We start from the raw sequence: 14,019 nt of genomic DNA, 5'->3' as shown, positions 1-14,019 counted from the left end.
GGACTTTTTTTTCCCACCAATCTCCTTGGATTTTCTTTCTCCTACATAAATCCCAGGAACCAAAAAAAATCCGGCAACCAAATATTCACGTTAAAAGCGGGGCGCTTTATCCTGCAGTGGAGTGAAAAAATCATCTCCCAAAAAAGTAAGTAAAAAAGAAAAGTCTCTACACAGATACCCCTAATTTGTCAAAATTATAGAAATGGAACTAACTTTTGAGAGTACTAAAAAAAGTCTTTGACTTACCATATTTACCTAATATGCCATTGATCCCAATTTTTATATGGAAATCAGGTATTTGCCAGCGTCCATGGCAAAAGACTATATCCACACTCATCAGCACTCTTTTTCTTTGGGATCAAGTCAGACCAGCCACCCCGCGAATGAAGACAACAGCTTTTGTCCCCATTCACAAGGCGGCTGGTCAGCTGTGTGACAGACCAGGCGGGAAATGCCTTTTGCGATGGACCCTAGCAATTCCTTCCTCTTTGATTTACACTTTCTTAATCCTCTATTATTAAATGGGACTTGCTAGGCAATTTTGCATAAAGCCATAGGAGGTTGTTTTCTCTCTGAAAAGTGAGCCGCGAAATGACTTTCTGCAGAATTGGGTATGGGCTATTGTAAATCTCTAACCGTGGCCGCGACCTTATAGATAGAGAGGTCGCGACCCTTTATATAATCGGGCAAGCTTACCTAAAAATCCCGGCCCAGGTTATATAGAGCAGATTGCAGGCTGCAACTCGCCTGTATGAAGCAGGAATCGGCCGGTCAGCGGCGGTGAATCCGTTCTCGGGCCTTGTACAGACCGCCCGTCACACTATATATCCAATTAGAAAAGTGGTAACTGAAGAGATTAGTGTTCTTATCATATTAAGGGGTGCAGATATAATTTCCCTTTTTATTGACTTTTCTTTGGTAGGTAAGCTGGGATTGAACTTCTGACTTGGAGGTTAAAGAACAGAGGCTTGAGCGACCACTATGTTTTATTTTCTTCTAAAATAATTTCGAACCCTATGATATGAATCTAATGGACCCACTCAAATAAAAAGCAAAAGGGGTAGGAAGAGTACATTTTCGTCAATAGGCTACTTTCGTAGTTCTGAAGGAATATGATGGCTAATCTCGTCAAAGACAAGAATTCGAGATTAGATAGTTGGCACCACCCCAGATATCTCTTTTTTTCACTTTCCGATTTGAATAATCTTAATCATTTTCCTAAATGACGGTTTTACCCTTTACCCTTAAAGTCAAACGCCTAGTCATTTGTCCCTTACCATATAAGAAAGGCCGCATCAGTGGTGCATTGACAAAAATACCCTCCTAATGTCCCTCCTCTTTAGCGCTCGTGGAACCATGGTGTGGAGGGTCAATCTTAATCCAAACTGCCCTTAAAATCTCTCAACACTAACCCAACTCGTGTTCCCTGATTTTTCAAATTGGGCCCGTTTGGGCCGGGATTAGATTGGGTCAAGGTAAAAACAAAAATATAATCTTATGATTTTATGATGTTTTAATAATTGCACAGACACACCTTGTCTTTTATTATTGGGTTTTCAATGCACCATAATGAGTGCCCTTAGCAAAACCCTTCATTTTTTAAACAGCTGCCGAAGGTTATTCCGTTATTACAATTCCCCCAAAAATCTCTCAGAAGCAAATTAAAAAAAGAAAAGACATTGCCAAGTTTGTGCAATTATTAAAGCATGGACTGCCAATATCAATAGCCTTTAAAAATGGAGAAAAAATTAGAATAAAACTTAAAATTGGGTCTAGGACTATTGAGTTGGGTTTGGGGAGACCTCAAATCCTAACCCAACCCAAAATTATCAAACTGGCTTTTCCCAACTCCACCGGCTGTGGGTTGGGCCTGGACTAGGGACTAGGGACAAGGGACTGTATACCATTATTTGGTGTATCGTCCCACCCAAAATACACGTGGCGGTGGACAAAGTTGCTTCTTTCTTAGTTGGTAGGGCCGTGTGAGAGTCACTTATTCATCTTGTCCAATGATGAGATGAGACACTTATGGCAAAATATCCTATTATAAGTGACTTGGTGGTAATGTCCAGAGGATCTGATGGGACCCATTTTTCTTTTGACCTTTTCTCGAGCAAGGAGGTTTTGTGATAGGGGGATGATTTTTTCACCACCCTGTTACACTGTTGCGTGAAGAACTGTGGGCAGACTTTAATGCCTTCTGACCTCCAATCAAGTTAAAAAATGGGGGTGTATCCTTCCTGCAGGGGGTGGAAAAATCATCTCCCTCTTTTATAATGTCATAATGTGGGACCCACTTTGTTATCATTGCTTAGTTCTGCAGGTGACTTGACAAGCAACTAGGCAGGGCAGGCCGGATGTGTCCTGTCTATAATAAGAATTTATACTTTTCTGGTGGGGCTCGCGTGTTCGAGCAGTTCCAATCACTAAAACTGTGCCGCTGAAGATCGCGCAAGCCACCCAAAACCAAAATGGTCCTCAAAAGAAGCACAGAATGCCACAAAACTTCAGAAGAAGCATGATTCAAAACACGACAACTTAAAAAAAATAGAAGAGAGTATAAGGATTGAGTTACCAACAGTTTTTGTGAGGCACTGAGTCGCATCCGAATGGACTAACAAACTCATCTAACAACATAACCTTCCTAACCTATCATGAAGACACCAATGCCAAAATGGCTAACAAAACTGATATCAACCAACAATTTACAACTTACCTTCTCGAGGCAGGCAACATTCTTCTTTTAGTGCATCCATCCATACTATTAACCTGCAGTTTTAAGTCCTACTCAAGATCCTGGCTCACCCATTCTCCGTTCATATTAGGTCATCAGAAAAGTTGGCTGCAAGATCCCAATAGTGTCCGACACCGGCATCAGAGAAAACTTTCCGAGAAGCAGTTTCAGTTCTACATTGATGAACGAGAAATCTGTTGAAGCTTGGTTTTGCAACGCTCCCTTGCCACACTAGCACGCATTTGTTAATGGGGGCATCTTCATTTTTAGCTTCCTCTTCTTCATTTGCCACAGCAGCTGCCCAGTTGATCCGCTTAAGCATTATCTTCCCGTACCTTTTAATGGATTTGCTACCACCTTCGACAGCTACAACACTGATGTCATCTGATATTACTGCACAACCTGTAAGTCGGTTCTCTTGGGCGTTCACGTCAACCTTAAAACGTGTTTGTGGGTGGGATAGGTCATTAATCCTATAGATGGAAACTAGGGTCTCCACCGTATTTGGATCATCAAAGAGCTTCCTCTCTTTCTTCTCACGGCGCTCTGCTGGTGTGAGCTTGCGGGCAATGTTTCTATCAACATGGGCTTGTTCGCGCTCGGCAGCAGCACTTCGAATCTCCATTTCGAGCCTAGTTGGATCTTGAGTAGCTTCAGAGCCAAGTACTTTCATAAGGTTGCTCATCTTGATTTTTGGTTTTGGAGGTTCTATTAAGCCTTGCCTTATCATCTCTTGCCTGTCTTTTTCCTTAGCAAGGCGCCGTTGTGTACGTAATTTCTTCTGCTCCTTTTTTGTTAGCTTCAGAGGCTGTGGAGGTGGTGGGGCAGGCTCAGCAGGAGGTTCAATTGGAAGAGGGTGTTCAACGTAAATTGTGATTTTATCCACCTTCAATTTATCTTTAGTGATGGCATCTTCAGTGACATCACTGTAGGTGCCAGAAAGTAAGAGGGGCACATCCCTGATTTTGTATAAGGAAAGATTAGAAAAGCATCATCAAGGAACATGTAAATTTAACAATTAGATTTAGAAAACTAAATAAATTGCTTACCACCACTCAATATCAGGAATTGGGTCCTTCTGTTTTTCTTTGGTGACAACTCTTTCTGAAACCTCTATCAAATTTGGATTGATATCGAGCTCAGCTTTTGCCTTTGCAAGCTGTGCTTGCTTCGTCTTGAGCTCTTTTGCTTGTGCTTCCCCAAATTGACTCTGTAAACTCCAAGGCACAATAATCAGACGAGAGCAGCGAAAGGAAATTAGCTGCTGAAAAGAGAACACAATGACTCCTAGAATATGCATTACCTTGAATTTAATTATCTCTGCCTGTTTTGACCATTTCCCTTCCTCTACAAACTGAAATGACATCCTCTTGGGCCTCAGAAGCTTTGTTTTATTGATGCCCATTGTTGCATCAAAATGAGGATTAGATTCTGTATCACCATCTAGTTCGGGTCTAAGTATTTGGAATGCTTCTTTTTTCTGTTTGTTAATGTTGACCTGGTATTTATACACAAATCGCAAAAAGATAACTTCAGTAATGAAGAAAAAACAACAAAAGGAAAGAAGAAATAAAATGAAATTAACAAACCTTTAAGGTGCTAAGGTTTGTGAGCTTAGGCATATTGATGACATTTCCATGATCGTCTATTTCTCTACCAAGTGCATCTAGACGCAGAACAGGAGCTTTGGCTGGTTTATGTTGCCCAACCACATCTGATGTCATCTGTCCAGGAAACATATTTATGAGAGGAGCAAACTCTGGGTCCTGGTGGAATCCCATCTTGGCAGCAAGTTCCTGGGCTCGTTTTACGGCTTCAAAACTAGGAATAGTTGTGAGCCCAGAAAGGGCAGCCATGCCCCCAACAGGTGGCTTCACAGATGCATTAGCCCCAACAGGCACAGTCATTATGCTTGATGTTGCGGGAAGAGGGGCCGCCAAAGCAGTTGTTAATGTGGCTTGGGATCCATAATGTGTATCTATGTTTGATGAAGGTTTAGCTCCCTCCTTGTTCACTGGCATGCTACCATCTGAGCTTGAGCTAACAGCTTTGTTCAACTGCATAAAAAAAAACGACGTGTCTCTAGTCACTTACGAAAAGAGAAGAATAAATTAATTATGCAGGGTTGAGAAGGGTATGCCTAGATAAGGTAAAGAAAGTTCACTGATGCACTTACCAGAGGAATTTTCTTCAGCTTTTCGGACAATTCCTTCTGCATTTGTAAAGCTTTCTTAGCTTTTGCTAAAGCATCAAGAGAGAGACTTCCACTTTTGCCAGCGGCTGAAGTTGTTGTCCCATCTGTACTGGATTTTTCAGGAACCTCATGAGATCTGGTAACACTAACTCCCTTATTTTCATTGGTGGTAGAAATTGAAGATACCTTGATAGGAAGGAGATGATTAGATGTAGAGGAAGTCTCAGGCACATGGCTTGATGAAACAGGGAGTGGTTTCACAGCAGCACCCTGTAAAATAAGAAATACATGCAAGCGTAAAAAAACCCTTCATATCCACGGTGATCCAATATACTAATGCAACCTATTGGCATAAATCTTTATCAGAGAGAAGTTGTATGAGTGTTACAAATAGGATTTTCATATGTTTGATATAGGCAATGGTATCACATGCATTTCAAGTTGCAAGTCCATGCAAATACAAAAGAGGTCAAAGTTCATGTATGAATGGTGATATCTGATACATATGATAACATGCAAGGAAATGCTTTACAATAAGGCATCAGCCTAGTTGGACTAATAAGATGAACGTGAAAATCCGCCATAAAATGTCAAAATGAAAGCTAATATCATAAATGCATTGTAATTCAAACGAATGGCATCCCTGTTGTGTTTCAATTTCACATAGTGCATAGCAGAATGTAAGGGATAAAATGGATTCCCTTCAACATTGCAAGCAGAAAATGCCAAGAATATGGATATGATATGTGTGATCACTTGAATTTTATTCATTAATCTATTTATATATTTTATTGGGGGGTAGTTGACAATATTTAAGGCTCCGTCAGGTTGCCATCTCAAGATGAAATGGAAGGAAATACCAAGGATGTGACGTGGTATCCAAGTAAGTGGAGGTGGAGTGAGAGTGGAGTGGAGTGGAGTGTGAAGTAGTGACGTAGGAAGAATCACAACTAAGCAGTGTTGTTCAGTAAACGAAATTCTTGTTTAGTAACCGGAATTACAGCTCAGAAACTCAAAGAAAATATGAGTTGATGGAAAAAAAAATTAACAAATCTGGATAGCAATAAGATTCAGAGGTTTTGGAATGAAAACGACCAAATTTTGAGAACTTAAGATTTTCCCTAAGCAAATTAATTTATCATCAGTCCAAATAAAAGCATGCAAGAATTCAAGACTAGAAAAACTCACAAATCTCAACAACTCACAAAGAAATTCAATCGCACATGCAAAAATCGTAGAAGGTCTCAAGCCTCCCAAACCCAATAACAATTTATAATGTGCCTATTATAGAACAAAATCAGGTTCTCAATTTGACCATTTGGATTCAAAGAAATTGAGAAATATGGATGATTTAGGGATGTGGGGAAATAGGTTTGAAAATAGGGGTGAAAAGGAAGGGTGAAAACTAGGGTTTTGTAACAAAAAATACTTGATTAGATGGGAAAAATATTTCTGGTAGGCTTAGAGGAGGTTTGGAGGAGTGCAGACCAAGGTTTTAAATTTCGACCGAAATTGAAATCCATAATACTCAAAACGTAACTTTATTTTGAGCGAAATTTTGAAATTTTGGTCCGAAATTAAGGGATATCACAAAAAAATCTGGGATTTTCTTGATTATTTAATACTTTACCGAAAGTTCGGTCGAAATTTTGTATGAGATAAAATATTACTAAATTTGATTTCATTTGAAATTTTGGTTTCGGTGAGGACCGAAATGCATTCCGAAACCGAAATTTGAAGCCTTGGCGCAGACGCACGTCGGGAAGGCAGTTTAGGGTGAAATGGAAGGAGGGCGCAGGGTTTAGGGTGAAATGGAATGAATAAAATAAGAAGAAAAGTTACGGTTTTGAGGTTTTAGATAAGGGGAAAGGGAGTAATATTTTCAATTGCGCATGCGGGCTCCATGGGAGTAAGCCAAGGCCTCTAAAATTTCCTCAACAAGCAAATACCCGCAAACATTGTTTTAGGCCGATTAAATTCTACATTCTTATAGCAATATCACAATATACAAAAAAGAGGGCAGGTCATGGCCTCCAAAATTTGCTCAACAAGTATATACATGCAAACCCTGTTCTAGGAGGATTAAATTTTACATTCCTATAGCAATATCAGAACATACAAAATTGAAAGTAAGAGTCTCTATTTAAAATTTCATGTGCATCCCTTTTTTAAATGGTAATTTCATGTGCAATATCAGAACATACAAAATTAAAAGTAAGAGTCTCTATTTAAAACTTCATGTGCATCCCTCTCCACTTGAGCTTTAAAAAATATAACTCTTTAATCTTGTTTTTAATGATGCATAACTCTTTCATCTATAGCAAGGAAGTTCAAAAGCACTTGGAAGTAGAATGAAAGGTGGCCTTGTGATTGGTGCTTCCATAATGCAGTTAATGTCCAGTTATATCCAAATTAGTGGCATTTATTAAACGTCTCACAATTTTAATGGTACTTGTAAGATTAGAAGTATATTATTCTAAGTTTTATTTCCATGAACATTAAACCTAACATTTGACTTGGAAGTCTCTCTATACACAACCATTTTGTGAAGCACAAACCCATGTTGCAGTTCAGAACATTTTAGAACTGTTAAATTGGAAATGTTATTGAAAGTCTATAGTTTACATTGGTGTTGCAGAGACCCAATGGTTGGGTTCTCAACTAATTATGTTTTTTTTTTTAAATTGCGCCGTGATTTTCAAATCCAAAGGCAAATTAGAACACTCGAAAACTTCTTTAGTTAGTTCTTGACTGCAAACCAAGACACTGACAGAAAAAAGAGAATGTAGATAAATCCCATGATAGCTTACAACATTAGAATATGCTCAATCAAATTGATTTTACTAAAGGAATTTGCAGTAGAGGAAACATTAGAAAAATGTGAATCCACATCCGGAAAACTGAAGAAAGAGATCCATGATTAACTTCTTCAGTTCATTTCAATCCCATACTAAAGGAACTCGGGTTCGGGTTGGAAAAAAGGGTTCCTCGGGTCGGGTTGAACCTCATCGGGTTGGAACTCAGGTCGGGTTTGAAAAAAGGGTTTCTCGGGTCTGGTCGGGTCGATGCAAGTTGCATCCCTAGATGTAAGTCAAAACACGGTCAAAGAAAATCCTAGCCGGCCCATTGATTGCTCATTAGATTAGGATTAGTGGTCATTTTCCATTTTTTTTGTGTGTCTCGAATAGTCCTTTTATGTTAGTAGGTGCATTTTGGTTATTTTGTTAGAGTCGTAGCATTTTTGTCATTTTAGAGTAGCTAGGGGTGTTTTTGTCATTTCATTTTGTAATTGGCTATAAATAGCCCTTCCCTCTCATTTCCATGAAGAACTTTGGAATTGGAGACTTTGAAATTGAATTTGAGTTTGAGCTAGATCTAGATCTAGCCCCATTTAGGAGGGAAAACCTGATGCAAATAGGGTTTCTAGTGCAAATTCGTCCAAGGAGATCAAGACCCTGGAAATCCCGCTCCTCCATGGAATTTTGGTCCCTTTCACCTTGAAAATCAAGGTTTTCATCATGATAATGGAGCAAGGCATCGCCTTGCTTAGCTGATCTATGATTTGATTCAGAAAATCATCTTGAAAGACCAAAGGAAAGTAGTTCTGTCCTGAAATTCTTTAGTTGTTGCAGAGGCTGCTGGAATCAATGAAATCCATGAATTTCCATGAAGAGTCGACTTGGATTCTCTCTCCTATTAAATTCTGTAAGTGATCGTATCCATGCATACTGTTGTATCTCTTCAATGCCCTAAAATTTGGATGCAAATTGTGGAAAAGTAAGTTCAATCTATGCCAATTGCAACATAGAGGATGTTGATGTTTTTGAGAGAGTCGGTTGAGGATCAGACATTAGCATTTCCTACAAGAATGACTCTGTTAGAGAGAAATGCTATCATTTGAAAGGGTTTTTTTTCGGTTGAGGATCAAACATTAGCATTTCCAACAAGAATGACTATGTCAGTGAGAAATGCTATCATTTGAGAGGTTTTTTTTTTCATCACTTTAAAGTTTTTACCAAGGAACCGTCAAATGTTAGCAAAAGTAACTCATATCCGTGCCTAGCAAGATTTCCGGTGAGAATTGCCATGAGTCTGGGCATCTTGAGAATTTCATTGTTTCAATTGAATTTCCTATTATGACTCATGCCATTTCTTTAATTGGATCTGTTATAAATACTTAATCCTAAGGCATTTTCAGTTTCAAAAGTGATCATGGTTATTCCTGCATCTTGTTCTCAATCCAAGATGGAATTAGTTTTTGTCCTAGCTTAAGCTTCAGGTAACTAGATACGTTTGGTCAGACTCTAGCTTGCAGCCTAAATAAATAGTTAGATTTGCAAAAAAATACAATAGTCGTATGATTTGGAAATGCAACTGAGATGGCTTGGGTAAATGTTTTTTTTTTTTGCTTTTGACCTAGAGCTTTCCTCCTTTAGCTTCTGTTGAGTTGGAATATATAGGCTTATGCATGTGTAAATAAAACTCTGCCAATCAAGAGGCCTAACAATATTCAACTTTCCATTATAAATTCTGCTTCTAGAAGTTCTTTAAATGGATTAAATGGCTTACTTTAAGGCATCATCGTAAGAGCTCCTAAGTCTTCTTAGTTGTGATCGCACCACATCTAATACCAAGCAGATGTCTTTTGTTTACTAATGGAAATTCCCAATTCACAATTTTGGGACATGGTCTCTGAACTGTTAAATTGAATTTCAGCTTGAATATTAACTTAAGTTTAGTGATTCTTCACATCTTGAAGGAACTCGGGACATGCTAATTTATTAGTTTCTACTTCAATGACTTCATTCCAGTTTATTAGCTGGCTTCGGACCTAAGCAGAATTTCATGTTGTGGTTCAAGGCTGTATTCTATTGGATGAGTAATTTCTATGTTCTAAATTGACTTTGGAGGTGAGCTAAAGTCAACACGTATTTCCACCTCTTCGAGAACGATTTCTCGTGCCACTTACCCTGAGTCCACGATGATGCGGGGGAGCTGATTGTGAGTCCAAAACTGATTATTGTTCTCAAAATTAAACGTAAATTTGAGTCCAATAATCAGTTTTGGACTCACAATCGATTCTCAAAATCCAAAACAAACAAGACCTAAAGACCGCAATAATCTATAGAGATGAGGTTGCGAAAGGAAAGGAAAAGGTTGGCAGAATTACAAACTATGTTTTGAATCTCAGATTAGTGCACGATTAGAATGTTTAAAGAATAGTGCATGATTAGAATGTTTAAAACCTAAGAAGCATGGGTACTCTCCGGAGGTCCACGTACCCATGTCGGGTGCGGGTGCTCTTTGGGTGCGTACCGGGTACGCACCCAGGTTTGTGTACGTATCGGGTGCGCACCCGGTTCAAATTAAATCGAAAATTACAGATTTACAATATATGGGTTGTCCAAAAGGGGGGTTGAATATAACAAAATATCTATAATATATATATATATATATATATATATATATATATATATATATATCGAGAGAGAGAGAGAGAGAGAAAACGGTTCCTACATATATGTGGAGAGAGTTTTCTATACACTAGCTTAAAATACAGTGGGGGCCCACATTATTTGGGTGATCCAAGCCATCCATTTTAAAGGCCCTCACATAGATAGGGTGTCCACAAAAAATCAGATCCATAGGATCATCCCAACCCTACGATTTGTGGAGGTAAAATGGATGTCTTTAAACCTTCACAAATTAGTCCATTTTTTGCCTCCACAGTTCGAATGGTTAGGATGATCCTATGGATCTGATTTTTTGGGACACCCTATCTATGTGAGGGCCTTAAAAATGAATGGTTTGGATCACCCAAATAATGTGGCCCTCACTGTATTTTAAGCTAGTGTGTAGATAACTCATCTACACATATGTGTAGGAACCGTTTTCTCATATATATATCCCATAATTAAAAACCTAACAACTTAGAAGTAATATCAGATTTTGGTGATGTTATTGTTATTTGATTGTTCTCCAATTAAATTGTTTGAATTCTTTAACAAAATATTTTATTTTTTATTTTTATAAATATATAATAAAATATAAAAATATATTATATTCAACGTACCCCCAACGTACCCGTATCCTATTTTTTTTAAGAAATCGCGTATCCACGTACCGGTATCGTGTCGTACCCGCACCCCGTACCCGTATCTGTGCTTCATTGTTTAAAACATTTCACATGCTTCCAACATCAGTTCTCTCACTTCTCGTATCATGGTCCTATACATTTCACTCACTTTTTGCAAGCTTCCTATCCTATCACTTCCTCAAAAAAAAAAAAAAAAAAAAAAAAATTCGTTTACTGGATTTTCAATTCTATAGAGCTCTCACTTCCTGCCTTTGTTTGTCACATTGCTTCTTGCACTCGATTTGTACTCAGGAAACTATAAATCTCGAGTAGTGTTGTCTAGGATGTAGACAGTTTACAGCTGATTGGTGCCCAGGGACTTGGCAACTTGTGGTCTCTACAATCATCACGTTATTTTCATCTCTCTAAAATCATATTGAATAATGCAACAACTAAATTTGAAATAATATGAAAGTGAAAATCTAAAAACTAAAAATTTAAATGAACACGGCCCACAACCAAGTGCAGCAAATGTTACACAGAGGCCAAAAATAAGGACAGCCGAGAAAATTCTCTAGCCTACTTTCTTTTCTATCAGCCAACCGAAAAATTGGAAAAGAGAGCATTTTATCGGCCTATAATTGTTCTTTACTTCCAAATCCATGTCAAAGTTTCAACTTTCAATACACCAGACATCTTCCTACATCTAAACTTACTATCATTTATTGTAACCAATTGCAATACTAAAATTATAAACAGTAATCAATTGAGCTACATTAACATGAATTCAGTCAGAGAAAATACCACATAATCCCAAAATTCACAACATACATTTTCAGAAAGCGAATTCCAATAACCACATAAATAAACATCTTATACTCAACTTCCCATTTGAAGCAGCTATACTTAAATAAGAAGCACAATAGAATGAAACAAATTTTGCAGTAATAAACCCACAAAAGGAGAATAAACTCACATTAGCACTGAAACCACTCCCATTTGAAGCGGCGGCAACACTATGAACATTATCCAACTGCTCATCTGTAAATGTTTTTTTCTCCAATTTCCCAACTTCTTTTGATGGTTTCAATTCTTCCATATCTCTTACCTCCCCCACTCTCCGATTCTCAAATTTTCGTTCCCCATTCATGTCCTTATAATCTTCCACAACCCGATCCTCGAATCGCCGTTTATCTCTCCTCTCTTCCGAAACCCTAATCCGCTTTTCTCCCTTATCCGATCGCACATCAGTCCCTCCATGTTCTTTCCTCTTGTGCGAATGCGAAGAAGACCGTCTCTCTACAGATTCTTCCCTGTAACCCTTATCCCGATCTGCAGAATTCAAAACCCTATCTAAGCTGCCTTCTCTACCATTCATCAGATCCCGCTCATGCGATCGCTCGCGCTTTGGATCGAGATCGTGCGGATAATCGATGGATCGGTGGCGTTCGCTTTCTTTGTGCCTCTGGTCATTGGAATGACGAGAATGTGAAACCCTAACTCTGAAACCCTCCTCGTCTTTGTCTTTGGTTCTATCATCTGTGGTTCGAGTATCTCTGGTTCGGTGCTTGTGATCGTGATCGTGATCCCGATCTCGATGGCGATCAGATTGACGGTGATGATCCTTGTTTGATTCTCTGTCCCGCTCGTCTCTCGTTTTTCTGCTGGATTTCTCCCTTTCGTGAACCCTATCCATCTTTTAGGGTTTTTCTTCTCTGTTCGTTTTGCTTCTTCTGTGTTGCAAGGGAGAATTTTGTGAGATAAGAAATGCAGAGGAACAACCCCCTCCCCGCCTGCTGAAGATTGTGAGGGAACGAATGTTGAGAATCGGAAGGAGAGTATTCCGGGATGGGTTTTCGGATGGACTTATTTATTATTTATTGAAGCAACTCAGGTTGGGTCGGGTTCCCCAACCCCTCAACCCGAGCCCGACAACCGATACCGACCCGAACTCAACCCAACCCAACCCGACTTTTTTCGAGGTTGAACCCAACCTGAGTTGCCGCCTAGCTTTTACTTGACAAGGGGTGGCCGGTGAATAAGGGGGGGAATATATTCTTTTATTTAAAAAAAGAAGAAGGGGGGAATGATATTTAGGGGTGCAACTCTGGTGGGGTTGAGGCCCAACCCTAATCCAACTAGAGATAGCATTTCCTCAATCCTAACCCAACCCAACCCGAGCCTTAGGTTGAGGATAGTCGACCCTAACCCAACCCGCCTCCAAATCGGGTCTAGTTGGGTTCGGGTTAGGTTCAATCCAAATAGAAAAATACAAGAAACAAACATAATCCAAAGAAAATAATGATAAATTAAAGGACAGGGGTTGGGTTGGGTTGCCGAGGCCTCAACTCTAACCCAACCTGAAATTAAATCAGGTTGGCCTTTTTCAACCCTAACCCAACCCAACCCGAGAAAATGCTATCTCAACCCAAGCCAAAATCGGGTTGAAACCATCGGGTTCAGGTTGAGCCCGACCCAAGTTGCACCCTATTATTGATATTCCCCCCTCCGACGGATAAAATCCCCCCTTAACGGTATTCGTTAAGTTTTAAAGGCCAAGAAAAACATTATAGGGGGTGAATTTATCCTCGACCAATGAACCATTCTCACAGAAACCGTTAAGAGGAGGGGGGGATATCATTTCCCAAAAAATTATTCCATGAAAAATATTAAACGCCAAAGTGTAAAATATGAGCTGAGGGAGAGAGGGAGAGAAGGCTCTACTTCTTTAAAAAATAAAAAAAAAGGGAAATGATATTCCTCAAACGGATAAAATCCCCCTTAAACAGTTTCTGTGAGAATGGTACCCTGCTTGAGGATAAATTAACCCCCTTAAAACAAATTTTACGTTCATTTTTAAGTTAAAAAATGGGTGTAAAATTTGTTCTACGCCCATTTTACGTCAGAAGGAAAATTAATTATGAGGATTGATCTTGTGTGTGCACTATGCACCAAGATTTGGTGTATAAACTAATATCTAAGATCAGATTTGGTTGAGATACCCATCAATCTGAA

At 39.0% G+C, this 14,019-nt stretch overlaps 1 protein-coding gene across 3 annotated transcripts; it reads right to left on the bottom strand.

The window, feature by feature from the left end:
* Positions 1 to 2,538: 2,538 nt before the first annotated feature.
* On the bottom strand, positions 2,539 to 12,930 carry LOC143882052 (protein RDM16-like). 3 transcript variants are annotated; one of them, XM_077385443.1, is made up of 7 exons: positions 11,981 to 12,120; positions 5,115 to 5,198; positions 4,911 to 5,037; positions 4,324 to 4,791; positions 4,038 to 4,232; positions 3,784 to 3,944; positions 2,539 to 3,693 (listed from the first exon to the last, which is right to left on the bottom strand). In XM_077385443.1, exons 2-7 carry the CDS (start codon positions 5,159 to 5,161, stop codon positions 2,817 to 2,819), a joined length of 1,875 nt encoding a protein of 624 aa, XP_077241558.1. In that variant the 5' UTR covers positions 5,162 to 5,198; positions 11,981 to 12,120; the 3' UTR covers positions 2,539 to 2,816. The 3 variants fall into 3 exon arrangements, with proteins under 3 accessions (XP_077241558.1, XP_077241557.1, XP_077241559.1); XM_077385442.1 differs by having other exon boundaries at positions 4,911 to 5,198; positions 11,981 to 12,930; XM_077385444.1 differs by lacking the exon at positions 11,981 to 12,120 and having other exon boundaries at positions 4,911 to 5,032.
* Positions 12,931 to 14,019: the final 1,089 nt, after the last annotated feature.

This window comes from Tasmannia lanceolata, unplaced genomic scaffold (genome assembly GCF_043159265.1).
Source record: "Tasmannia lanceolata isolate RefF3 unplaced genomic scaffold, GAP_Taslan_0.1 ptg000007l, whole genome shotgun sequence".
NCBI classification, from domain to species: domain Eukaryota; kingdom Viridiplantae; phylum Streptophyta; class Magnoliopsida; order Canellales; family Winteraceae; genus Tasmannia; species Tasmannia lanceolata.
This window is presented reverse-complemented; position numbering and strand designations above follow the sequence as displayed.